This window comes from Podarcis raffonei, chromosome 15, assembly GCF_027172205.1.
Source record: "Podarcis raffonei isolate rPodRaf1 chromosome 15, rPodRaf1.pri, whole genome shotgun sequence".
In the NCBI taxonomy this organism is placed as follows: Eukaryota; Metazoa; Chordata; class Lepidosauria; order Squamata; family Lacertidae; genus Podarcis; species Podarcis raffonei.
The window spans coordinates 25,116,188-25,143,020 of record NC_070616.1 but is presented as its reverse complement, the minus strand read 5'-3'; the positions used below and the strand labels follow the sequence as shown (position 1 = coordinate 25,143,020).

The 26,833-nt window shown below is 43.8% G+C and overlaps 1 protein-coding gene and 1 long non-coding RNA gene across 4 annotated transcripts; one reads left to right on the top strand and one right to left on the bottom strand.

Moving 5' to 3' along the window:
- Positions 1-383: 383 nt before the first annotated feature.
- LOC128402952 (uncharacterized) lies at positions 384-21,599 on the top strand. Of its 2 annotated transcripts, XR_008327816.1 has the most exons (5): positions 384-690; positions 3,999-4,119; positions 10,761-10,891; positions 18,892-19,044; positions 20,769-21,599. It is a non-coding gene; the product is annotated as an uncharacterized LOC128402952 (long non-coding RNA). The 2 variants fall into 2 exon arrangements; XR_008327815.1 differs by lacking the exon at positions 384-690 and having other exon boundaries at positions 1,468-4,119.
- On the bottom strand, positions 11,685-25,946 carry LAYN (layilin). 2 transcript variants are annotated; one of them, XM_053367409.1, is made up of 8 exons: positions 25,744-25,946; positions 21,101-21,124; positions 18,697-18,991; positions 16,051-16,208; positions 13,816-13,857; positions 13,289-13,375; positions 12,942-13,044; positions 11,685-12,190 (listed from the first exon to the last, which is right to left on the bottom strand). In XM_053367409.1, exons 1-8 carry the CDS (start codon positions 25,859-25,861, stop codon positions 11,830-11,832), a joined length of 1,188 nt encoding a protein of 395 aa, XP_053223384.1. In that variant the 5' UTR covers positions 25,862-25,946; the 3' UTR covers positions 11,685-11,829. The 2 variants fall into 2 exon arrangements, with proteins under 2 accessions (XP_053223384.1, XP_053223385.1); XM_053367410.1 differs by lacking the exon at positions 21,101-21,124.
- Between the last annotated feature and the right edge of the window lie 887 nt (positions 25,947-26,833).

The following is a 26,833-nucleotide window of genomic DNA, read 5'->3' as shown; positions in this document are numbered from 1 at the left end:
CCCTGGCTCCTCCCAGGCTCCGCGCGTCACGGCGCGCGTCATCGGAGAGGGAGGGGGCGCGCGTCGCCGCGGCAACCGGAGCCAACCGCGGGCGAATGTTCCAACGGCCATCTCCTCTCCCACCCGCCATCGCTCTCTATCCTCCCGCCGCGCGCGCGCGCCACTTCCCAGTTCAGGGGGCCGTTCCCGCCAATTGGAGGGGGAGGGGGAAAATCCCCATCAACCCCCGCGCGACACTTGAGGGGCTTTCCTTCCACCTCCACCTCTTTTTGCCTTCCCGTTTGTGGGGCTGCGCGAGGTGTTATCGCCTCTCTCAAACTGTGCTTTAGCACCGAGCACCCCTCGGTATCAGGAGAAGCGGCTCTGGCTTTAAAAATGGGGGGGGGGGGAGGCGCTCTTTTTTTGACATTCATAACCTCTCTCCCCAGTTCCCTATCGAGTCCGTCCTGCGAGGGACCGTTTTGCTTCGCCAGCCACGTCATTTTACCACACGTTCACTTTCTGCCACAGAAAACGCGGTTTGCCTCGCGTTTTACCTCACGTTCTGTGACATAATTTTGCTGCACGCATTTTGCACCTGATGCGTGTGGTCACCATCTCCCTCGCCGCTTGGCACAATGGGAGGGCCAATTTTGTGACGTGAAAGATTAGTTTCGTTGTTCCCTTTCAATACCGAAATGTTCGAATCTGGTGAGCTTCATAACATCAGAAGAACCTCACTGGATCAAGCTAATGGCCTGCCTGATAAATGTGCCCAATGTACTTTTATGGACACATTTTGGTGCATATCCATTCTACAGAGGGAGAAGATTCTTTCTCTTCTACTGTTTCCCTCACAGTGAGATGCTTCAGTGTACCCTAATGAAGTTGGAAACTTTGTTTTGTCCTGGTTAAGATTTTCGGGTCATCAGGAAAGCTTGTGAATGGGATTCAACTGCATACTGGCAAATTCAGATTGTACAGTGAAAGTGATTAAGTAAACTGCACACACACACCCATCAGCCTTTTTGCAGCAAGGAAAGTGATGTTAAAACTGGAAAGTGGGACACTAATTACCGGTACTAGACGTTGATGCCATGTAACCTTGCAAACATAGGAATGGATGCCCAATAAATTGGGTAGGGTATTGTATATAATCTTGCAAACTTAGTGCAAACAAAACTGCACAAATACTCATTAGACAGGTTGTTTGGAAGTGATCTGTCTGCTTCCATTAAATGGGAATAATAAATAATGCACACACAGTGAGCTGTTTTATTTAGGTGGGGGTTTTTTTGCAAACTAGGTGCTGGGTAATCCTGGGTTTCCTTGGAAACATAGATTCTTATTGTGAACTCAAAACTTGCATTTTGTGATATTTTAGTTGACTTGATAAAGGTGCTGCCCTAAGAATGAATTTTAGATTTCCCCCCTCTTAATAAGATCACTCATGGAAGACAACCTTTCCCAGTTGCTGAAGTTGGGGGGGGGGTAATGGTAAAGCCCAACAGGCTGAGGACCAGTGCCCCATATACTGTGCGTGCCCTAGAATCTTCTTCACAACTCTGCAACAAAACCACAGACCAACATCCTAATCTAAAGCAAAATTGCAGACTTGAGGGAGAATAGTTACACCTTAGGAAATGCTTCCTGCATCTATATTGTATTTATACTACAACATAAATACCAATCAGTGGGGCCATGGCATTATAGAAAAGGAGAAGGAGCAGAAGAGGGGTTGTCTGCTTGTGACGCTGAAATAAATAACTCTTGTGATATCGCTGACATAGGTCAAAGAGATGATTGCCTAACAAAACCAGTCTCCAAGGTGCCATAGTGTCTTTTATCTTCTGTCTTGATCCTATAATTCCCCCAATTTACTCCTGGCAGCCTATGGGGACTTACCGTACTTGGATGATTGCAAAACCATTCCTAATTATAAGGCAAAACTGAGCTAGCGCTGGTTTGGAAGCGATTAGGACAGTCTGGGCATGAGAGGATATTGAGTAATGGAGATATTTCTGCCTTTTGATCCAAAATAAGTAGCTAAAAAGATACTTATTTTGATCCTGCTTTGTTTTAAATCTTAATAACTGTGCAGCACTTACTTTAATTATTGATTTATCATACCCATAATTGTTGAACTAGATGGGAGGGTGGTAGATGAACAATGGTATGGTAGCTGCTAGCCAGTGCCACCCAAACAGAAAGAGTTGAAGGGTATTTTTGAGCCTGAGTTTTTTAAGTTAATATGGAGAAAAGACAGATTATGGCATAATCCTGTTTCTGGAGATAGAACTAGTATGAGCCAGAGGGCAGACTATATTTTTTGTGGATCCTACAACAATAAATTTAAGTTACTTGGTTTTAACATGCTTTGGGATGCCTAATTATGTACAGAACCAGGCTACAGTTTGTGTAGCTGATTTTTTTAGCCTTAGTTTCCATAGTAGAAATCATAGTGGTCTATCTTGTGTGACTGTTGTGAGGAGAAAATCTAAATAACTAATAGCTACTTTCAACAGCTTTAGTTCTCATGTTTTTACCCATATCTGACTTCAAATTCTTATTTAATCTGTCCACAGTCATTACTGCAGGATGTTAAAAGCCTATAATTAATTTGCAAGTGTCGATTTGTTTACATATCTACAACTATGAGTCCTGGACACTAAGAGCAACAACAAAAACCAACCAGTCAGATAGCAGCTGGAAGTTTTATGTGGGGCAAACTTCAGGTGATGTCCACCTCTGCAACCTTCGTGCTACAATTAACCCTTCTGTAAAGGGCTATTTCAGAGGGGACTTGGCACCCAAGATTCTCTGTTCTGTACACCGCGATGCCTATGGTCTACCTCCACAGCTGGAGGCAGTATGCCTATGAAAGTCAGTTGTTATGGGGAAAGCGCTGTTGTACTGAGGTCCTTCTTGCGGGTTTCCCATGAGTATATGGTTGGCCACTGAGAACACAATGCTAAGCCGTAAGTTTGATCCAGCAAGCTGTTCTTACACCATATGGATATATGATTATACATTATAAAAATCTGAATGAATTATAAATTTAGTGTGACATTCTAAGGCATCACAAAACTGAGCAGGTGAAAGGATTTATGGATCTAGTTGTAAAATAAGTCCCTCTACATCAAATTTTAAGCTGAACATTGCCCTGTTTTTTGGTTTTGCTCTTCTCCTTGCCTTCTGGGTACTCCTCCCACCCTTGGTTCAGTGCTCCCAGTTTTGGCAATTCTTGTGACCTGTGATATTTGCCAGAGCTTCTTGCTTCTCTGCTTAACTTCAAGTTTCCCTGATGATTAAACTGACAACTGTTTTAACCCCAGCAAAAGATGTGCTCCCAAGCTAGTCTGCTTCTGAATACAGTCAAATTAACCACTTTCTGGACTCTGGTGCTCGGTAGCCATCCAGTCCAAAGGTTTGGAAGCAAGTATGGTGCCACAACCAGTTCTGATGTGTTAGTTGTACTATACAATTGGCCAATGACAGATTCCAAACCACCACTGTCTCCCATGGATTGCCAAGACTTTACCAGAATAGCTCCTCTTTGGTTTTCTTCTCAGGGTTGAAAAATGCAAGATAAAAAAATGCACATACTGTACAGGTGAAAGAAACCAGAACTGATATGCCTCAGCCATCTCCTAAATTCCACCATACAACTCAAATAATGTTACAGCTGGATGCCTATTGTCTCTGTTGGGTTTTTTTGTTTTGTTTTACATATTGAAGAACTTCCATTTTCAACAAGCCTTTTGAGTCTGTACCTGTATTGGATTTCAAACTGTTTTATTGTTAATCGCTTCAGGATGTTTCATGGGAAGCAACAAACAAAAAGGCAGACAGTCATTTCAGGGAGTTTTTGTACATGATGCCCATGTTGTAATGGAATCAAAGTGGAGCTGTCTTCTGCCCACTCTTCCCTTAAACATGTGGGCTCAGATAATTTTTCATCTGGGCATTTCTGTCAGTACTTATTTTATATGGCTAACATTTGCTTTACTGCCTTCTAGATATATCCTTTCTGAAAAGTTCCGGTGGATGAATGGAAGCTGCTGAATGGAATTAGTCAGCCATCCACCTTCAGAGATGGCTGATCTAAGCAAGAGCAAGCTAAGAATAGTGCCTCTCATGGTATGATATGGTACCAGATGCTGTACTCTGTTCTTAAACCCATTCATTATCCCTCCTTGCTATAGTGTTTCATTCATTCACCTGTAATTATTCTTTCATGCTATGAAAGTGACAGAAAAGTTCCTTTAGTAGATTGTCCCCAAACTCAGCTTTTTATGCAATTGTGATACATGCACAACCACCTTCCCCAAACATCTCCTGTAGATGTGGTAGACCTAGCTAGCTGGCTCCGATGGGAGTTATAATCTCAAACAGCCAGAGCCGGAGGGCACCAGGTTGGGGAAACCTTCGGTGCACATTTTTAGAAACTGATGTCCTTTTATTGGCAGCTAAATCAGCAATAAAAATAGCGGAGCCAACTTTAGCAGGCTGGATGAAATGTTCTTAATGGGTGTGCCCTTTCGTGACAGTGGGGAGCCACAGCTGAGGAAACAGGAAAGATCAAATGATACTTGCAACAACTTCTTCATGGGAGACAGAAAAGGGCCTCCTTTCCACGGGTGTTTTTAATCCCACATAGAATTTACATTTTGCAAACACAGTTCTGCTCAGAACCCTTCACCAGTCAAGTGTGTGGCCTACACTACAGAATGCTCAGGACATTAGTCTCATCTGCCAAATCTGAAACAAAGGTGCCCTCTAGTGGTGCACATTTTTTCCTCTTCATACATTATTTTTCTAGTTCTTAGGGCTGAGCATAAATGACCTCCCATAATTCTCTACTCTTATTTGCAGGCAGCAGACTTGGGACTGGGAGGCATTTTGTGGAATATTTCTGTGTGCACATGCAGCCTTCAAATAACAAAAACAATACAAGCATGAAAAAGTTGTTTTAAAAGAAGCCTTGAGTACCCAACAATTCCTACACAGATTTTAAAAAAACAGACACTGCAGCTGCTATACTTGCAGGTTTCTGATATATACTGTATTTGCATTTGAAGCATACATGCCATCTGCACCTGGCTTCTAAAATGCTATCTGTTGCAGAGCCCAGTTCCTCTCCCTCTCTTGCTCCCATCTCCATGCTTCTAGCCCTGCTGTTCCTTATGCCCAGACTAGTCTTGCCTCCTCTGCAATCTCCCTCTTCCTATCTGCTTTCAGTACCTACTTTCCCCCCTTGGATCCTTTCCTAGACTATCCTACCCTTAACTACTCTATAGCTACTGGGTTCTCCCAAGCCTATCCAAACAGTATAAAACTGTCCACCATCACTACCATAGATCACCATTCTGTCATTCTACAGTAGGTCTTTGATATTCAAGAAAGTGGTTAATGTAACAGGTTGTTGTTGTTGGTTTTTTTTTAAAAAAATACAAGTGCTTATAAAAACTACAGGTGGCAAGCACTACCTTAAAAGAGGCACCCCCCCTTTTCTCTCGCATGCTTTCTATGCGTGCAATATCTGAAAACAAATTATGCTTCTTGCTTCAGAAATATTGACTTTCCCCTATGTAGATTTAATCAACAATTTTATCAACTGATGTATGAAATGGAACTCAGGGCAGGGCTATGAGGACAGACTTCCTTGCTTCACACAGAGTTATATGGGCAACATAAGTGGGTAGCAGCCTGATACACAGTTGGGCATTTAATTAGCGTAACTATGAAATTCAGGAATAGCCATGGATGTAGACAATGGGGGGGCAGGGGGCACTTGCCCTCACCCATAATCAAGTAAATCAATAAAAATACTAAACTAACCGAGGTTCTGCCCCTCCTAACATAAAGCCTATCCCCCCCCAACATAAATTCTGGCTATGCCCATGGTAATAGCATTTGCAAGGCTGCTCATCTGTGCCAAAAAAATCTCTGGAAAAGCAACTTGTGGTGAAGCCACCAAAGAATCTGTGTGTGAAATAGCTAATTTGACCCTTGTGCACAGGCAGCATGTGACCCAAGCCGTCTAAAAATGCTGCCATCCCACTTTGAGAGTGAATAAGACACACAAAGGTTGGGGCCATGGCTTTCCCCAACACAGCTCTCGTTTCCTGTTTTCCTAAACCAGTAACAGATGATGCTGGACCAGCTAAAAAAGAAAAGTTGAGAATGATTAAAACCTTTTTAAAAAAGCAAAAAAGCAAATGCATCTGACTGCTTCATGAAATGTAGTTAAAAATTGGGGGAACAGCCAACGGCTATCACTCTACCGGCTAACACTTCCTGGCAGACACTGCTTAGCTTTGTTCAGGCTGCTTGTAGTTATTTATCTGGCATTGAACTCCCTATGCAAATGGCCATAGTTTTCCAGAGAATTTTGAGCCTTGCAGGACTTAGCCAGCAGGCATTTCTCAAAGACTGCTAGCTAGGAAGGAAGGAGTCACAGAATAATGCTGACCAACTGACAGTGAAAGGCCAGTAGAAACGTAAAAAGGACTACAATGGTTGAAAAATGCTAGGATTCCTTTCCAGAAAACTGGCTGCCTGAAGTGTTTATACTGGCAAAGCAAAATCATAGCAGTATTCACTTTTATGGTTGTTTCATTCCCATGCCACACACATTCTTCTCAAGGGTTCTTTTCATTCTTTAACTTCCTGGTAGCTTCTGGGTATTGATTTTAATTTTATATTGTGGTTTAGCTACTTTTGATGCAAAATAAGTAGAACCCCAAGCATCATATTAACAATGCCAGTTTCTAATGAGGGTACAGTCACTTTGTAAGCATTACATGTCTGCCGATTTCATGAAATAAGATGGGAGGTGGGCAATGATTTATCTTCAGAGAAGCGGGGACGACGACATGGGGGGACACCCTATCCAAACTAAATAGCAGACTGTGATCTTAGGTCTGCTATAGCTCCACAGATGTGCACTGTGCATTTCCTATATCCACCCTCAGGCATGTTTTGATGCCTGTTTCACAGCTGTCAACTTTCCCCTTTTTTAAAGGGAAAATCCCTTATTCCAAATAGGATTCCTTGCAAGAAAAGGGGAAAGTTGACAGCTATGGCCTGTTTACATTGCAATGTAGAAATTTCCTGTGATATGAGAAACTAACCTTGGCATCCCCAATGCCATAACTTGCAAATAAAGAAATGCTAGTGAGATTGATTAACTTTTTAAAAATAGCAATAGAAATTGAAATGCATCTAACTACTTAATGAAAAAGGTACCTTTAGCACAGCAATTGGGAAACCAAGCAAGAGGCATCACTCAAGTAACTACCACTTCCTTGGTGCAACTTGGCAACTGTTGCCTAGCACTGTTTTGACTGTTGCTCATGGGCAGCAATCTTGGGCATTATTGTTGCCTTTGCTTTTAAGCAACACATGGCTGATTCACACATGCATGCTCATCCCTTGCTCATCAAGGCGCGACTTGCATGTGGGACTGAATCATCACAGATCAAACACAGTGCACTTAAGTAGAGGAATTTCACACATTCAGCAATGTGTGCTGACTAATTCAAAGGTGGTCAGGGGGGACTCAGCCCACCGAAGTAGATGCTGTGCACATGTTTAGTAACCCTGGCCATCTTAATAGCATGGAGTTATGGTCCAGCAAACAGTTCACCAGCAAAAGATGTGTATTCCTTGATAAACAACATATAAGGTTGCATTCAGACATGCACAAGAGAAACTTGACAGCAGTGCAATAATACCCATGTCCAGGATAACAGGAAAAGTAACTGAAAATACAATGAAGGTTTGTGGCTGTTTGTACACCAAGGTTTGTATACTAAAAGTTACTAGAGACTGACAAAACTCTAGTTTTGTTGAAAGGTGCCCAAGGCTATCTTGATACCAATTCCAGGATCCTACTACCCTACATTCCAACTGGAATCATCTGGAGAGGGAATTTCCCTTATAGGGAATTCTCATTCATATGTGGGTTAATGGATTGTGCGTATTCAATTGCTCCTTTTCTATTAAGTGCAGGAAGCAACTTCTCTGTTTGAGCCATTCACATAACATGGTTGCCAGTTCTCACATGTCTGAAAATCACGCAGTGAGAATTGCTGTCATCAGATTCCATGACAGCTTTTTTGTGCTGAATTGCACATATAGGAAAAACTATGCTCTGAACACCCTGCATGTCACACAAAGTAATACACTCTGGTAAGGAGTCTGTATAAACACCCATTTTCTTACACCCTGACCACAAGGTTCCAAGTGGCCTAGCCTGCTTTCTAGCTACCCAAGCAAGACCTCATGTCTTTTTGGCTAATCTTTGCCTCAGTGTCAAATTTGATGTTACTTTTTCCCCGCGGTTAGCATCCACATCATTTTTAGGTTAAAAAAAAATAATACTTGGCACAAACCCCTTTTTCTTATAACTGGATATGAAATGTGGGAAGTGAGGTTTAACCCTTCCACGTAATTCCCCCAAATCCCTGTGTGCTAGATTAGAAGAAGAAAAAGCTCTGTTGGTCTCTGCTTTTTAGCCCCTTCTCTCTGCCCTTTCTTTCCTCCACCCCTTGTGTTCTCTGCCTCTTGAAGAGAAGAGTCCCATCAAAACTGATCTTTATTTTCATCACAAAAGTTGGTCTGTTTGTGGGGATTCTATTGTCTTCAGTGGGGATTCTATTGTCTTCAGTGCCATTCCTTCCAAGTTAGAATGTTCACAGACATTCCATGACATCACAGCAACTCAGCCACCCACAGCCAGAGGCTTCAGACATCCACATGCATACAACCCAACACCACCACAAAATCTCTTATCACCTTACAATATAATAAAAAAACATTTGTGGCCCCATATGGTAACACTGTTCCACTCAGTACATGATAACAGACTGCTGCTATTACTAAGTATCTTTCCTGTCACATGTCAAATAACAGAACAAAACGAAACAAAAAATTTCCCGGTCTTATTCCAATTCACAGCTTCTTCCTTGGAGCAGAAAACCGGAGAAGTTGTAGCACTCAGGTTAAAAACTGCAGGCCTCAACTAAACATGTCAACAAATAACGCATTGATTGTTTGGTTTGGACATTTCCAGAAATTACAGCATGGAATTCAATAAGACTACTTTTGACACCACTGTACAAACATAGCCACAGTCACTTTTTTACTTTTTCCAGTGTGGGTCTCTCATCACCTGAGGCAGAAACTCACTGAAACATGGAGGAAAGGATCTCAGGGAACTTTATTACATTTCCTGAAACCAACATCTTCTTCAGTCCCTCATTTAGTATTGTGCTTCCAGAAACAGATATCAGGCCCTTTCTTGACACTGGAGGAAGTCTTGTCAGTCTTGGCTCATTTAGAGGTCAAAGTTTAAAAATTCCACTTAAGGATCGATGGTTTTTTTTAAAAAAAAAATCAAAATCAAAGTATAATGTATTTGATATCCGATGACAAAGGAGGAATTTCATTTGTTTCCCTCTGTCTTAGGACCGGTGGTAGAAAAACAGGATTAGATGCTGCTTCCAGAAGACTGTTGCTCATGAAGATTTGCCTTTAGTTATTTCCATCACTTGTGTATGTCCTGTTGCTAGACTTAAAAATCTTTTCAAAATTGTACTGTAAAACACAAAAGGAACAAGAAATAGTAATATGAAAAAGAGGCTAAAGGCATGCAGAGACTTACTTTCTATCTTCCCTGCTCAGGAAATCACATTCTGCACACACAAAAATTGCATTTGGAAGTTCTTGTCAAGTTCATGTCACGCTTACATTGCAATTGTGCATTCAACAAATTTATAAATATGTAACAGATAAACCAGAAAAAGTATATAAATGGGATAAGCATCCTCCCATGGATATGAATGGGTTCAAAAATGTGCCTTGGCCAAATCATGTTGCATGCATGGATAGGTGAGCTAGCAATTTTTTGTGTGCTTTGGTACTTTTTGTGGACATTCACAAGGCTGGGTAGAATATAAGAGTTAATGCTATCAGGCTCAAACCGTACATGACATTAATCACCCATGTAGCAGAGAAAGTGGGCACAGCAGTTCTTCTGTCTCTTCCATTATACTAGAACTCAGGGTCATCTAATTATTAAACTGATTAGCTGTCAGTTCAGGACTGAAAAGAGAAAGTGCTGCTTTGCATAATACATAATTGCTAACTTCACTAGATTTGCTGCGATAATATCTAGTGATGTCCACTGAGTTAGACTCTTTTTAAAAAGGGCCTTAAAATGGGATTAATCAAATTCATCAAAAAGGTCTAAAAATGCCCATTACTGAAGTTGGCTATATAGAATTAATGTTCAGAGGCACTATCACATTTTACCTTAAGTCCTATTTCAACTCTTCAGGTGGAAGAGTCTGCACTGATGTAGCCAAATGGCATAATCCTGGCACAAAGTTTGGGGGAGTCCTGAGATTTGCAGCAGTATGAACAACAACAAAAACCATAATGTTGGGGAGGGGACATTCCATATTAGTTTGAAATGGATACATGTATGTTTGCTCCTGGGAGGAAAATAGCAGCTGTTGGGGTGGGCAAATTTGGATTAAGAAAATAGTGGCAGGGGAAGGGTTAAGTCTTCATCTCCCAGTGCCACCACCCTGATCTGAATCCCTCCCCCTTCCTAAAAACAACAACAACACAAAACCATTAGGATATCCAACCACAGATCTCCAGGTGTCACTACTAGCCTCTCAAATGTGCATTGGCATCTATCGTAACAGATTTATGCATTGGCATCTATCGTAACAGATTTATACAGAATGTGTTATTATGTGTTTCAGACTGGTGGTATTTTTCTACTCCCCATTACATTCACTAACCTTGCACAGTAATCTCATCTGCATCAGGACTTCTAGGAGTGCAGCTGTGCTGGTCTTCAACACCCTTGCCGGCAGCAGAAAGCATAAAAGAGGTAATAACGTAACAGTAGCTGGTCACCTATTTCCTCCAAAATTAAGTGACCAGTGTTTAATCTTTCCCTCAAGGCATATGAGCAAACCTGGCACAGAGGTCTATTGTACAGCAGCATAAAAATGCATTCTTGGCTCTACAGATGCAGATGTGTCTATAAATTTTTGCTTTAGCAATCTTTCCAAAAAGAGGGGTTAGGGATTGTAGCCATTCCTATGGTGAATGCATTGCCTGCACAGATACTGCAAGTTCTTTATATTTAGGTTCTTAGAATGAGTCTTTTTGCTTAACGTGTTACATCCAACATCCGAAACATATTGCTTTGTTGGTTTTTGATGTCATTTGATGTCCATGTCCTGTGTTGGGAGGCCTTGGGTATAAGAAAGCTAATCAGTTGTTGCAAAAGTAGGCTGGGTGGATAAGAGCAAAGCACAATAGAGGAACAGCCCCCTCCTTGCTGGAAAACTGATGGCTTTCAGGATGAAAAAAGATGGATACTAGGCAGCTGGTGAAAACTAGGTACTGATGGTCACCTGTGACACCTGTAGTATTTTTAGCCTGGAGCTGGAAAAACCATCACTGAATAACTCACAAGCTCCATCTGGGCTTAGGCAATTAGCTTAAAAGACAGGAGTTTTGATTTAAGTGCATGTTGTCACAAGACAGAAATACTGTCAAACTGTAGATTATTAGGGAATGATGTCTGTCTGTCAAGGAGTGGAAGCAAGATTGCACAAGGCCATTTTCCTTAGCTGAGTAAGAGCTCTACATATATAAATTCCCTCACATTCCACTTTCAGAAAAAGGAAAACCTTTATCGTAAAAACACAAACACTGCCAAATGCAGAAATCACATTCCTTTGCCTACAAGGTGCGCGTCCCTGTGTGCCAGAGCTAGTTCCGGTGTCCACTTAGCTCAATATCAAAGCACTGTCTTCATTAATAGCCATAGATCTCATTTTCTACCCAGGCTGATTCTTTGCTTCGCCCCACTCGGTCATTGCACAGTTCGTATATGTCATTGGTGACAAATCCACTTTCAGTGCTGGCCAAAGTCACAAAGCCGCTCTCTGAGGTGTTGACAGCCATATTGTCATAGTCCCCAGAGAGGTCATCAGGAGTATCTTCTCCAGGACGGGCCCGGAAAGAAGAGTTCTTAATGTCTGGTCTGGTCCGAGCGAGATCTGTTTCTGACTGTTTTCTGATTACATTGTATATCTCCAAACTGGGGCTGTTCTGTCTCTTGGGGGACAGCCAGGTATCCTGTTCCTTTGCATTCATCTCCGTTTGCTCCCGTCTCCTTAGAAGGAAAATAAATAAAAAGGTATTAGCTTCCCTTTATCTTCCACTGGACCACAAAACACTTACTAAGAAACTAATCTAGTGGTGTTAGTGCAGAGAAAGTGTGCACACACACACACACACACACACACACAGAGTCTGTGGCCAAATAAAGGAAGAGAATAATTCAGATATGGTCAGCTTTGTTTTAGTATGTAGTGGCACAATCCAATCTGAACTTAGCAGTAGCAGGGAAAAGAAAGGTAATAATAACTGCAGGCAAGAAATTAACTTCTTTTATCCAAAAGTAGAATTTTACCCTGGAAGCGCATACAAGCTAACAACAGGATGGACACCTAAAAGTGATAGCAGCAGATGTTTATGTATGCGCACATTTGTTAACTTAACATGCCCCCTTCTCAAAATAATATTTATTCATTAATTAAATCTATATCCCACCCTTCCTCCCAGAGGAGCCCAGGGCAGCAAACATCAACACCTTAAAACAATACAATTTGAACCAGAATAAAAATGAACATATTTAAAGCATTTTAAAATAGCTTGAAAGCCACCAAAAACATTTCATTCCAGATGTGTGTAATAGTAATTTCATTGAGCTTCTTACAGTCTGTTCACATCCCTCCTCTTCTATTACAACCCCACTCCCAGTTTTGTTCTACATTCATTCACACTGCCCCTTGGTCCTGACCAGATGCTATCTATGACAGCGTATCATAAAGCCTCATGCTTTGCCCCATATTGTGACTTGCCTCTTTGCATAAAGCCAAAAGCTGAAAATGGCTGTGATGACCACGAGGAGAAGCAGAACAGGAATGCTGGGGATTAAGAAGTAGGCAAGGCTCCAAACAGGCTCTGTTGAGGGGGGAAAGATACTCTAACTTTCAGTGGAAAAATGAACAGGCATTACTTTTTCATGCAGTTATTATGCTCCAGGTTCTCTGTGCATAATTTTCCCTTTTTCATTTTAACTTTAGCAATGGGGGCAGGAAGAGAGGATATAATTAGCACAAGTCTCAGGATGTTTTAACTACCTCTGCTGTTCTCCAGGAAATCAAATGCTGTATTACAGTCTGTGGTAATGAATGACAGTGCTTACCTTTAGCTTCTTTGAAAGTTTTATTGGTTGCAACTTCAGGAATGGGTTCTTCTGGGGATGTGGGTGTAAAGGTCTCTGTTGCAGCTCCTAGGAAAGGAATCTGGCTATTACAACTCTCATAGCTGTCAACTTTCAGATTTGAAAATAAGGGATCAGCAGCCTCAAAAATAAGAGATCAGCAGCTTCACCTGTCCCGGGGACAGTCTACGGGATATCTAACAATCCGGGATAGCAGCGGGAAGCAGGGGGAAACAGCGCTGGAATAAAGGAATTTCCCGCAAAAAAAGGGAAGGTTGACAGCTATGCAACTTTACAGGAGAATGGCTTCATTGCACTGTACATTTTAAAGCAGTATCATGCCACTTTAAGCAGTCAGCTTCTCCCAGAGAATCCTGGGAACTGTAGTTTGTTAAGGGAGTTGCAGACAGTTGTTAGGAGTTGACTGTTAAAACACTCTGGGAACTGTAGCTGTTATTTGGAACAGAATCTATACCATGCACTCAACTTTTACTGATGTGAAAATTTACCTGCTTGAGAGGTATTAATTTCAGAGGCAGCTGTTGGCTTTTCTGCAAGGGAAGAAACATACAGACATACATTTTCTTCTGCATTTGGTCACCAGGAGAAACGTAATCCCACACCCCCAATGTTTTGGCTTATCCATGGAAGTTCTTGGCACATTTGATATTGTGTCCCAGCAGTTTAGTTAAGGAGACCATTTTTGAAAACGGCTTGCAACTTGTCACTGAAACCATTTTCCCATTTCCCTTGTCATTTCATCGCCTTCAGATTTTTTCGGTGCCCAATGGTGATACTTAAAAGTCTTAACCTCCATCCTCTCTAAGGGTGGCTCTTAAGAAGCTATGATTCCATACGATTCCCTTCTAGGTTTCTTGATGTTCCTATGAGCAACATCTTTAAGTATGTTGCCAGTGAATGCTAGAGGCACATTATTGTACTGCACATTGCAAACTCCATCAAAGCTGTGAGAACTAAGCCTCACAATACAGTACAGTGGTACCTTGGGTTACATACGCTTCAGGTTACAGACTCCGCTAACCCAGAAATAGTATCTCGGGTTAAGAACTTAGCTTCAGGATGAGAACAGAAATCGTGCTCCAGAGGCGCAGTGGCAGTGGGAGGCCCCATAAGCTAAAGTGGTGCTTCAGGTTAAGAACAGTTTCAGGTTAAGAACGGACCTCTGGAATGAATTAAGTACTTAACCCGAGGTACCACTGTATCTTCTTCTGAGTTGGAAACTGTTAAAAAAAACCAACTGGAAGAGGAAGGGGGCACAGAGCATGAAGAAAGAGCTGTGAGTGGAGGGGGGCCTTTCCCCCTCCTTTAGACCACCTGGGAAATGCATCAAACCTGCTGTACCTGGAACTGAGTGTGGAGAGTACAGCTGAATGGCACACAGCTGTGGGCAGCCTGAGGAAGTGCCATCCACTTTGGGCCTGCCCATAAAAAGCAAGTCTAGAATGAGAGCCCAGGGTGATGTCTTCTGTTTCCAGGAACTCGTTTTCTTGTGAGACTTTTGTGGGGAGCTGAGAGTTTGTTTGGACCCTGGGTGAGAACCCTGAGCCTGAGAGGGAGGGTGTATCAGAAGGGGGGGGGGAACCTGATATTGATTTATATATATTAGTAACTCTCTATTAATGTAACATTTTTATATGTACAGTAACTCTGAATTTTAGTAATTTTAGTAATTTTTGTTTAACTTTTCTGTTGTTGCTTCTTTTTTGTATGCTGCCTAGAGATATTTTTTAATATATTAAGCAGTATAGAAATTGAATAACCATTCAAGCAATAACCAAATATACATTGAGTTCAGAGACTGCCCCAGTAGCATTTCCCTTTTAATGCCTATTGCAGTGCTGAGAAAACTGACTATATGGAAGGATGCTGGATTTCTTCAAAACTGGAAAGACATCACAATATACAGATATATCAGATATATGTTATTAATCATTCTTGGTTCCAGTTCTTTCAGTTAAGGCCAAATGACATAGGATGTTCATTCCACAACCGCAAAAAAGATAAAGTCCATAATAAGCAAGTTAACTCTTAAGACTCCATAACACAAGTAGACATTGCGTTTAACGACACATTCCCAGGCATTCATGTATCCCTTTGTGGCGTTTGCCCTCCCATGTGTGTGACATCATATGGGTTCATAGGGAAAGGGTTAAGTAACTGTAAAATGACTAACTAATGGGAACCCAAGGGGCAAAGTTAACTGTATAAGGTTTAAGCAAAGAGAGAATTTGTTAAGAGGAGTTAGAGTTAGAGTGGTTGAGAAGACAGTCTGGAGTTAGACAAGAGAGGGAAGATAAGTCTGTGGGTTGGGCTAGTCTGGTGTGAGAGAGTGAGAGAATTTGTTAAGAGGAGTTAGTCAAACAGTTGAGATAATCCGTCAGAAGGTATTAGGAAGGTATAGCCCAGTAAAGAACTGGGCTATACCTTCTGACAGGATACTGACAGGAATATTATCTGATAAACCATAAACTTGTTACTGTTTGTAAAATAAACTTGTTTTTTTGGTTCACTTTTAACAACTGACTGGACCCAGTGTTTTACCAGAGAGTAACTGGTTGGTGGCAGTGGGGAAGCGATCACAGTGGTGGCACAGGGATCAATAGACTGTTAAATGTCCGGGGACCCTGTGTGATCACCACACCCTTCATTACTAGAAATCTCCCACACCACAAATGACCAGCCCCTGAGCCGAATTGCACATTGCAGGATATGGACTCCGTTACCCTGGGGATATTTGCAGATGAAGTTGTTTTTCATGCTGCAGCTGTCATCATTCCACTGAAACATATATGGTCCCCCATCGCCTGCAGGTGCTGAGGGCTGGTGGTACATCACAACACAGACTTCACTTCCACAGGAGGGCTCGTCTGCGTACCAGTTTCTGTGGAATCAAAGCAAAACATCAGGTGAATTGTTTCTCCTTGCCAGGAGTTCTCCCCATGAAGGGCATTTCGCAGAGCAGAGAAATACATGGAAGGAAACAAATTCACTTACAGCACCTTTTAACTTTGTACCTGCTGCTCTAGCTATTCACGTGAATGTGGAGGGGGCAGATGTCAGGGACAGCAAGGCTAGAAGCAGGAATCCATAGCTCTGTGCACAGCTGCCCCCCCCCCCATGATGAGCCAGGGGAGCTAAATAACAACAGCAACAACAACAATTTATTTGTACCCCGCCCATCTGGCTAGGTTTCCCCAGCCACTCTGGGCGGCTTCCAACAAAGATTAAAAGTACATTAAAATGTCACACATTAAAAACTTCCCTGAACAGGGCTGCCTTCAGATGTCTTCTAAATGTCAGGTACAGTGGTACCTCGGGTTAAGTACTTAATTCGTTCCGGAGGTCTGTTCTTAACCTGAAGCACCACTTTAGCTAATGGGGCCTCCTGCTGCTGCGGGAGCATGATTTATGTTCTCATCCTGAAGCAAAGTTCTTAACCTGAAGCACTATTTCTGGGTTAGTGGAGTCTGTAACCTGAAGTGTATGTAACCTGAAGCATATGTAACCCGAGGTACCACTGTAGTTGTTTATCTCTTTGACGTCTGATGGGAGGGCATTCCACAGGGCAGGGGCCACTACCGAGAAGGCCCTCTGCCTTGTTCCCTGTAGCTTTGCTTCTTGCAATGAGGGAACCGCCAGAAGGCCCTAATCACTGGACCTCAGCGTCCGGGCAGAACGATGGGAGTGGAGATGTTCCTTCAGGTATACTGGGCTGAGGACGTTTACAGGTTGGAGCATATCCCTAAACAGAAGAGGGATCCTAGGTGCTGGAGGAACTCCACTGACCCAGGCAAGCCACTGGCTGTCCTCAACAGGAAGTGCTATGGAGGTTTCCTGTTTAGGCTGGCAAAATAGGAAGCTGACTTTTGGTCAGGCTTTTAGTCTATCTTGCTCAGTATTGTCTACACTGACTGGCAGCAGCTTCCCAAGTTTGCAGGCAGGGGATGCTCTGAGCTCCACCTGGAGTTGCCAGGAATTGAATCTGGGACCTTCTGCAAGCAAAGCAGATGCTCTACTAGTGGGCTATGCCCTTCCCCAGAACAATGGTTCATCTAGCTCTGTGTTGTCTACACAGTGATTCGCAGTGGCTCTCCAAGGTTTTTCAAATGGGATGTTCCGAGTCCTACCTGGAAATGCTAGGGATAAAACCAGGGACCTTCTTCATGCAAACCAAATCATCTATCCCTCTACCTGATTGTCATTCAGGCAGACAGCTTTGCTGTATTATTTTTGGCATCCGTTAAAAACATTTTTGTTTAGACAAACTTATCCAGTTATGTAGAATGTTTACAAGGTTTTAAGCTTACTACTGATGTTAATTGTTATTTGTATGTTTTAAATAACTGTTTTTTTCACTGACAATGTTATTATTTTATTCTTTCTGTAAGCCACTTTGAGGTCTTTTATTATCAAATGGTATATACATTTTATGAAGCAATACATAAATAATACCCCTGAACTACAGCCCATGGGATCTGTCTCAGCCATAAGCCTTCCCTGGCTGAACCCAGATGCTGTATGGTGCTAACAGAGGATACACAAATGTGATATTTACCCCCTTTCACAGTCGAAAGAAAGAATATTTGTGCAATTTTTTCCTTGCCATAATTCTTGTTATTGGTTATATCAGCAGGATACAAATCTGGATGGGGCCCTGTTTGGTCACTGATGTTCTGGTACACAAATTTTATTGGTTGATGTTGGTCACATAGGATAAAGCCACAACTATGCCAGAAAGTAAAGGGTGTGGCAGCTGCTTGCACTCCTAGCATGGGCCTGATGTCCCAGTTTGGTACTGTGAGCTGTGGGAAGGTTTTCTGGAAGGGTTAGCACCATTCCTACCAGGAAACCTGTTATGCAATAATAGGTTGAGTTCTTGACATCCTTGACACACAGATGTACCTAAGCCAGGAAAGCAAAACACAATTATGGCCTAAAGAAATTATCTGGGGCTTTGGATTGAAATGCCAATGCTTTTTCAAAAGGTAGAACTTATTTATAAATGGGTAGGAATCTGATGAATTAATATGTTTAATTTCATAAAGTGAAGATTTAAGGATGTTAATGTTTAAGTTAAATTTTATAAGAATTGTGATTTGGGAAACCGTTAAAAGGATATGCAATGAAATTCAACTAAGGGGAAGCGGGGAAGTCACTTAACAAAGTTAATAAGTGTAATTTTCAATAAGGCTATGATTTATGTTTGTTTGTCTTATGTGTTTGTTTATAATATTGTGAAAACCAATAATTTTTTTTTGAAAAAAATATATAAATGGGTAGGAATCTCTATTCAGAACACTTAATAATTTTGTTTGACTTGCTAACTTCATGAAGGAACTCATACTTCTGTTCTGAACATGTGGACTTACCGAAACGTGGACAAACTTCCATCTGACCAAGAGTACAAGTTTGGGCATTCAGTGCTGTTGTCAGGATCTGATTCTCTCCTAAGCCCTATCCAGAAGTCGCCATCTGATGCTGAAAAGCTCCCAATCATCTTCTCAATCAGTTTCTGTTCTGACTGTGTTTCTATACTGACTAGGTCTCCTCCATCTCTCCTACAGGCCTGAAGAGCTTCTTTAAAGCCAACCCTGCGTACAACATTATGTAAGTAAACGATCTTGTAGCATGGGCGTTGGGTTCCTCCACGGCAAATGGCATGTCCTGAGGAAGACCAAAAGGAAAAAGAAAAACCATTAGCAAACCAGCAGGAAAAGGTAGCCAAGACTTCTCCCACGATGAGTTTTGTGCTGCATGAAATTTCTCTCCATTAACTCACATTAGCACTCATAAAACTAACATGAAGTGGAATTAAGAACACCTACTTGCATATTATGGCCAGTCTAGCCACATTTCCTTTGACTGAAGTTGAGGAAAGCATTGCTGTCACATTTTGGCCAGATACAAAAAAGAGTGCCAGCCATAATTCTGTTGGTATGCGTGCTCAGAAAGAACCCAAATTTTGTATTAGGTGAAAGCTTCTTATCACACAAAAATATTAACTAAACTAGTTCATATTAAGGCTCATTCAATCTCAGAATTTGTGTTATGAACTTTTCATCCAGGCTGTAGCTCAATAGTAGAATTGTCATGGTCTGGCAGGATGCTGAGGGGTGGGAGGCACCAGCTGGGGAACCCTCAAGTGAAGAAGGCTCAGAGCCTGGGGATTGGCGGTGAGACGATGCTGAGTGATCAGAGGGAGAAGAGGGAGCCGACTGGGAGGAGGAGGTTTAGTGAAGGGGCAACAGGGTTTAGTGAGCAGGAAGAGGCTGGGGCAGAGAGCAGTCCAGAATCAGAGGCAGAAGAGGAGGCTGAAGAGGAAGGGGACCAAGATGCAGAGATTAAGCTAGCTGCTGAAGAAGCCAGGGGGTCTCCTTCCTCCTGTGACCAGTTCCCCCCCATCCCCGGTCTTCCAGAACCAGAAGAGGTATGAAGTGAGAGGAGCAAATACACACAAGGCATTGAAGTCTCAGATCATTTGGGGGATGACCCGGGGCAGGAGGAGACTTAGGGAGATGTTTGGAACTGCCTTACTTGGGCAAGATCTACTGGGGAGAGTTGCAATGCTCACTAGGCCTGGCCTCCTGAGTTGTTTTGTTTCTTTGAATAAAGAGAGTTGACTGAGAAACTGGAACGTGTCCAGAGGAGGGCAACCAAAATGGTCAAAGGTCTGGAAATGATGCCTTAAGAGGAATGGCTAAGGGAGCTGGGCATGTTTAGCCTGGAGAAGAGGAGGTTAAGGGGTGATATGATAGCCATGTTCAAATATATAAAAGGGTGTCACATAGAGGAGGGAGAAAGGTTGTTTTCTGCTGCTCCAGAGAAGCGGACACGGAGCAATGGATCCAAACTAAAAGAAAGAAGATTCCACCTAAACATTAGGAAGAACTTCCTGACAGTAAGAGCTGTTCGACAGTGGAATTTGCTGCCAAGGAGTGTGGTGGAGTCTCCTTCTTTGGAGGTCTTTAAGCAGAGGCTTGACAACCATATGTCAGGAGTGCTCTGATGGTGTTTCCTGCTTGGCAGGGGGTTGGACTCGATGGCCCTAGTGGTCTCTTCCAACTCTATGATTCTATGTTTCTATGATTCTATGATTCTATGACTTCACTGACACCATGTGAGTTATTGCGGACCTGCTCCTGAAAACCACCCTGACAAGAATTCATGCAGAAGGTTCAATTCCCAGCATCTCCAGGTAGGACTGCAAAAGACTCTTGATTGAAACCCTGAAGTGCCATCGGCAAAGTATGTGGACAATACTGAGCGAGACGAACCGATGGTCTGGCTCCTTATAAAGCTGCTTCCTTATAAACCTATATCATCAGCCAATCTCTGCCTCGTGAATTTCACAATGTGACTTTTATATAAAAAGATAGGGAACACAAGGACCACATCTGAGTAAATCATTTTAATTAGTATTTTTATGTCCACATTTATCCAGTGCAGAGTCAAGTGTTCTCTTTTACGAAGCCAACCATGGAACATGTATTTCAGGACAGGATGTTATAAACCCCTACGATGCAAAGTGGTGTTTCTAAAACACATTTTGAGAGAGATCCTTGTGTTTCTATTCGTCCTTAAATGTACAAAACAAAAGTCTACAGTACTCCATTCCAAGGATCTTAATACAGCACAGTAATTGGACTGCGTGGGATTCCAATGTCTTGACTGCAGATGGCATACAAGTTAAAATGCTGAGCACAGCAAAAACAGTCTAGTCACCATCGATAATCTGACCAACATGCATCTCTGATGAAACACAAAATAAATTACCTCTCTGAAGAATCAGATCCGCAGCTGGGAGGCAATGGGAAGAAGAGAAAAAGCACATCACTTATAAAATTGGCAATGACCAGGACTGCAGAATATCCAGCCCTTAAGAGTGGGCTGCTTTGAAGTGGCTAAAGTTTTTGCAACAACCTGGCAATTTCCTGCATTTTATCAGCAAAATTTGAAGTTATTTTTAGCCAAGGCAGGAATGCAATGCAGTTGATTGCAGGCCGGGCACTGCTACAAGTCAACTTGTCCAACCAGTGATCTCACTCTATTGCATACTAGAGATGAGTCCATGAAACTAAAGGTGCTTAGTTCTTAAGTAAGGTGTTGATTTCAGTCTGATTAGCCCTTAATAAATATAGCTAAGATCCTAACCAATTTCTCTGCTGCATCAATATGTTAGGCATTTTTAGTGCAAAGAGGTAGATGCAGAAGCCAAAGTTCAAATTCCTCCTTAGAGCTGCTTCACTTCTTGCACAGCGACTAGATCACACTGGTGTTCAGTGCAACGCAAACTGCAAGTGTGGAGGGCAGATGGGTGCTCCAAAACAAGTACAGTGGTACCTGTAGATGTGAACGGGATCCGTTCCGGAGCCCAGTTTGCATCTAGAAGCAAACGTAACCCGCGTCCGCACGTCTGCGCGTGTCACATTTTGGTCCTTCTGCACATGCGCATGACGTCATTTTGAGCGTCTGCGAAACCCGGAAGTAACGCGTTCGAACGCGCTCATCCCGAAGCACATTCAACCCAAGGTATTAGAGTGAGATAAGAGTCAGTTCCAACACATCTTGGACACGCTGAACCGCAAGGCTCCTCGACCCCCTTGGCTTCTCATCCCCCTTTCCTGGGAAGGGTGCCAAGAGTCCCGAGTCCCAAAGACAGGAGCTTTCTGTTCATGCTCAGGAAACTCATCATGGGGCAGGGCTCCTGGGGAGGAGGAGAAAGGGGAGGGAACTGGAGGGGAATAAATGCTCTGTGCAAATGGCTGTGAACTTGTGCTTGTTTTGTGAATCTATCACACTTGCTCCTTCTACCAGCCCGGATGGTAGAAATAAATCTTTTTTTCCGAAACTATTCCTTGAGTGTCTGTTGACTCCCATTTCCCCGTCCCAGGCGCAAAGCTCTTCTTACCCAAGGGCAAAGCCTTAAAAGGCTACAGTATGACTATAGTGGATATGCACCAGAGATCCATGGCCAATCATAGCTCTTTCAGCAAGTCCCTGAACGTTTAGGAAAGCATGTCTGCTCATCAGGTGGTTCATATCTGCTGCAAAACACACTAGCAAACACCTTATTAATGACTCAGACAAATAATATGAAATAGTTCTGCAAAACAGCAGCATAGTTTAATACAGTGATGAGAGGCCTGAGTTCGAATCCCATTGTAACCAAGGCCTTGCATAGCTCCCTCTCCCCCCCTTATCTTCTGTAAAATGGGAACAATAATGTTGTATCATCTACGTTTTTGATGAGGCTAAGGCCTGCAAGTTGTTTTGCATGTGAAAAGTAATTAGTGGTAGAATAGCAAACATGTGGTAACCATCAATCACATGGCAGTATATTAACGTATTAGTTTCACAGTGAAATCATAACATGTCAATTGGGGTGGGGGACAACAGCATGCCATGCACAAAGTTGCACACCTTCAGTTACACACACAACACCCTGGCAGAAGTTGCTTTATGAGTTTTCCAAGACACATTAAATTGGAGCACGTGTGGGGCTGATTCTACATGCCAAAACCATAAAGTGTGTCCCCAATGGTAATATGAACTGGCTATGTATCTGGCCCCCATTAATGCAAAAGAAAAGAATGGTTGGAAATGCCTGTAGGATTAATAAAAGAAAAAGAAAAACAGGTACCTTTTAAAATACAAATACTTGTTCAGATAATTGAGTAATTTTATTATGCTTTATTGTACGACTGAGATGTGTATTTTGTTTTTGTTTTACATTGCTTACATGATTCTGCAGCAGCCTAGAACAGATAGGAGCACTTATAGCTGTGGGGGTGAAGGAACAAGCAAATCCAGACAAAGCAGGCCTGACTAGTACAGAAGAAATAGAAATTCTTTGGCAGTATTTATTTTCAGACAGTCTCCACACTTAGAGTGGGGAAAGAGTTTATTTAAAGGGTCTTAAGAAGGGGGAAGGGGAGAAACACACACAATGTGTGTGTGTGTGTATTTATACATTTATAGGCCAGCTAGAAATATTGTGCAGTGGGCTGCCCACTTCACATCACAACAGTATTTTAAGCATCCTCTTAGAATAGATAGATAGATAGATAGATAGGATGCTTAGAATATATATATGGTATCATATATTATATATATCATATATATGATGCTTAAAATACTGTTGTGATGTGAAGTGGGCAGCCCACTGCACAATATTTCTAGCTGGCCTTGCCTGTGGAACCGCTATGGTTGTTGCCAAAAGATGTCTTGGTTTCTGAATGGCACTGGAGCTCTTAAACCTCCAGCTTAAAGCCCAGTATAGGCTGTAGCTTAGCGATAGCTCATTTGCTCTGCATGCAGGTCCCTAGTTCAAGCCCTGGCACCCCCCAGCAGGGCTTAGAGAGCCCTCTGTCTGAAACCCTGGAGAACCACTGCCAGTCACTGTATAGAAATTACTGAACTGGATGGTCAGACTCAGTATAGGGCAGCTTCCTATGCCAGCTTTAGTAGTAAGGTTTTTTTGGGGGGGGGGGCTATAGTGACTCAGTAGCGATAGATAAGCATTCTATGCGAGCTCAGAAGCATTTCTCCTCAACGGCACTTCATGGGAACGGCCGGAGCTCAGTGGTACACTGCCTGGTTTGCAGGTCCCAGGTTCAGTCACCAGCATCTCCAGTTCACAGGGCCAGTTTTAAACAAGGACAACACCTTCCTGCAACTGTGGAAATCTGCTACCAGTCGGAGCAAACAATATAGGCTAGATGGACCGATAGCCTGACTCACTAGAAGGCAGCATCATATAAACAATATCCATTTTGCACAATGGCACCATCAGGGCAGGAAGCTGGGGCAGATCAGCAGAATGATCAGGAAATGCCCCAGCTGAAGCCACCTTTTGAAGTAAGCAAAGTAATGCCATCTAAAGAGAGATGCCCCATAAGTCTATTCTGCCCAGTTTAAAATGACTGAACTTAACCACTGCTTTTGGACGGGAGTGCAGATGAAGAAGAACGTACAACACCACCCCCTGCAGCTCACAAAGATTCTCAGGAGCAGACCACCAGCTAAAATAGACACCACGGGGCCAGCTTATTTCATAGAATTGTAGAGTTGGAAAGGACTCTGAGGATCATTGTAGTTCAACCCCCTGCAATGCAGGAATATGCAGCTGTCCCGTACGGGGATCGAACCTGCAACCTTGGCATTATCACCATCGTAGTATAACCAACTGAGCTACCCAGCTTGATACAGTGAAAGCAACTTCCAGCACTGATCCCCAGAACTGAAACCAGGGTCCTGGGCATCTGACGCATGTTAAGTCTCCCTAAGATTTAAGGGTGCCCGGTTGAGAGAGATCTGCAGAATGTGAAGTTGGCAGCCCATCTCTTGCCCCCCTCCCACCATGCCAAGGCAGCAAAGCATCTGCCATAGTGCCTTCCCGGTTGGGGCAGCCCCATTCTGCACCCCCACTTCTGCTCTGTCCAGAGTTTTGGCAGCCCAGAGCAGAGCCTGGAAGGGATCCCAGCTTCTCCGCTGCAGAGACACACAGGGTCTCCGCTCCACTTGGGTGTTGAAACGCACACAACTTTTTGCAGAAAGCTCTACCATCGCCCCCCCTTCCGCGAAAGAAAACCCCTGTCTCGTTTAGTCCTGTAGTCCTTACTCTACAATCCACTGTAGAGTAAGCAGTAAGCTGCTGAAGATGAGGCTGGGTCGTCTCTGGGGTGCCATCAACATTTTTCTGGGCGCAGTCCTGCACACAACTTTGGCAGCGCATAGCCCCTGGCTTTCGATGGGATGGAGACTGCCAAACCACACAGCCAGGACTGCATACTTTGGTTGCCTCCCTGCCTCTAGAAACAGATACTAAAACTGGCCGGCCGCTGGTCCCGCTTTTCTCATGCAGAAGGACCCCCCACCACCCTCCATTTCTGGGAGGGGAAAGCTCTGCACCTTCACAACCGGCCTGCTTCTCCTTGTTGCAGCAGCAGTAGCATTTTTGTGTGCGCATTAATAAAAGTGCCATCAGGAGGGGGGGGGGTTAGCCCCCACCTTGGTCACCGCTAAAGCTGCTCTTTCACCCACTGTTCTCTCTCCAACACAGAATCTTGTCCCTACCCACCCCAGTTATAGCATCACTTTCCTCATCCATAGGCAGGTTTCTCAGTCGGGGCTCATTGCAATGATTTAATGCCCCCCCAACCCAGGGATAAGTACCCAACCCCATGCCCAAAGCGCTCCCCATTCCAGAAAGCGGAGACGCAGCTCCAGATCGTCCCCCCTTAACTTTTGCATTTGCTTCCAGTTCCCGGGTGTGGGTGCTTCCCCCCCCCCCCACCCGCTGCAAAACAGGAGGGGACCAGCCCGAGACCCCTAAGATTGCCTCTCTCCCCAACCAACTCGGGACCGGGACTGATGCATCCGCTTGCCCAGCCCAGCCCAGCCCTGGAGGCACTCACCGCTGAGCAGCCGCGTCCCCTGCCCGCCCGCCGCCCCGCAGAAGGCAGCCAGTAGCAACAGCAGCAGCTGCAAGTCGCTCCCCGCGGCGGCTCCTCCGCCGCGTCCCCGGAGCCGCATGTCGCGCGGCTGCACTGGCAGCAGCAGCAGCAGCAACGCAAGGGCAGCAGCGCGAGCTCCGGGCGAGCTTCTGGCAGCAGCCAAGGCGGCGGCGGCGGCGGCAGCAGCAGAGCCAGCTCCGCCTCCGGGCCAGGGGCCAGCCGAGGGGAGGGACGCTGGAGAGCCCCGCGGGTGGGGTGGGGAGGCTCTGCGCGGACACTGGCATAACTCTCTCGACATGCCTGCCGAGAGGGGTCGAGAGATGCTTCGGTAGCCAAAGCGGAGCTCGGTGCCAAACGGATGCATGGGAAGAAGCTGCGGAAGTTGTGGGTTTTGGGGGGAGGTGGGGGGAGCATTCATAAGAGACACAGAATGCGAAGTTAGGCCGCGTGGGTTTTGCATGCGGAATGTTCCCGTGCAGATCCAAGAGTTGCCTTAGATGTGAAACGCTGCAGGTCTGGCGTGAACAATGCTACCTGCCCCCCAGCAAGCGGTGGCAAGGATGCCCTGACAATAGAATCATAGAATTGTATACAGTGGTACCTCGGGTTACAGATGCTTCAGGTTACAGGCTCCACTAACCCAGAAATAGTACCTCGGGTTAAGAACTTGGCTTCAGGATGAGAACAGAAATCGTGCGGCAGCGGTGCGGCAGCAGCAGGAGGCCCCATTAGCTAAAGTGGTACCTCAGGTTAAGAATGGACCTCCAGAACGAATTAAGTTCTTAACCCGAGGTACCACTGTAGTTGGAAGGGACCCTAAGGGTCATCCAGTCCAACCCCCTGCAGCCCTTGAAATATGTGAAGATGGCTATCATCATAGCTCATCTCAGTCTCCTCTTTTCCAGGCTAAACATACCTAGCTCCTTCAACCTTTCCTCATAAGGCCTCACCAAACAACTCACAACCACCCAAACAACCCCAGCCGTTCACCATTTACTCACAGATACGTGGGCTCAGCCAACGTGCTTTAGGAATATAGAATGCTGCCTTG

Coding starts and splice junctions, on each gene's coding strand:
- LAYN (XM_053367409.1), bottom strand. CDS start 25,861: ATGCGGCTCCGGGGACGCGGCGGAGGAGCCGCCGCGGGGAGCGACTTG. Junction 21,125..25,743: donor GGGGACGCGGCTGCTCAGCG/GTGAGTGCCTCC, acceptor ATTGCCTCCCAG/CTGCGGATCTGATTCTTCAG. Junction 13,045..13,288: donor AACTTTCAAAGAAGCTAAAG/GTAAGCACTGTC, acceptor CCCCCTCAACAG/AGCCTGTTTGGAGCCTTGCC.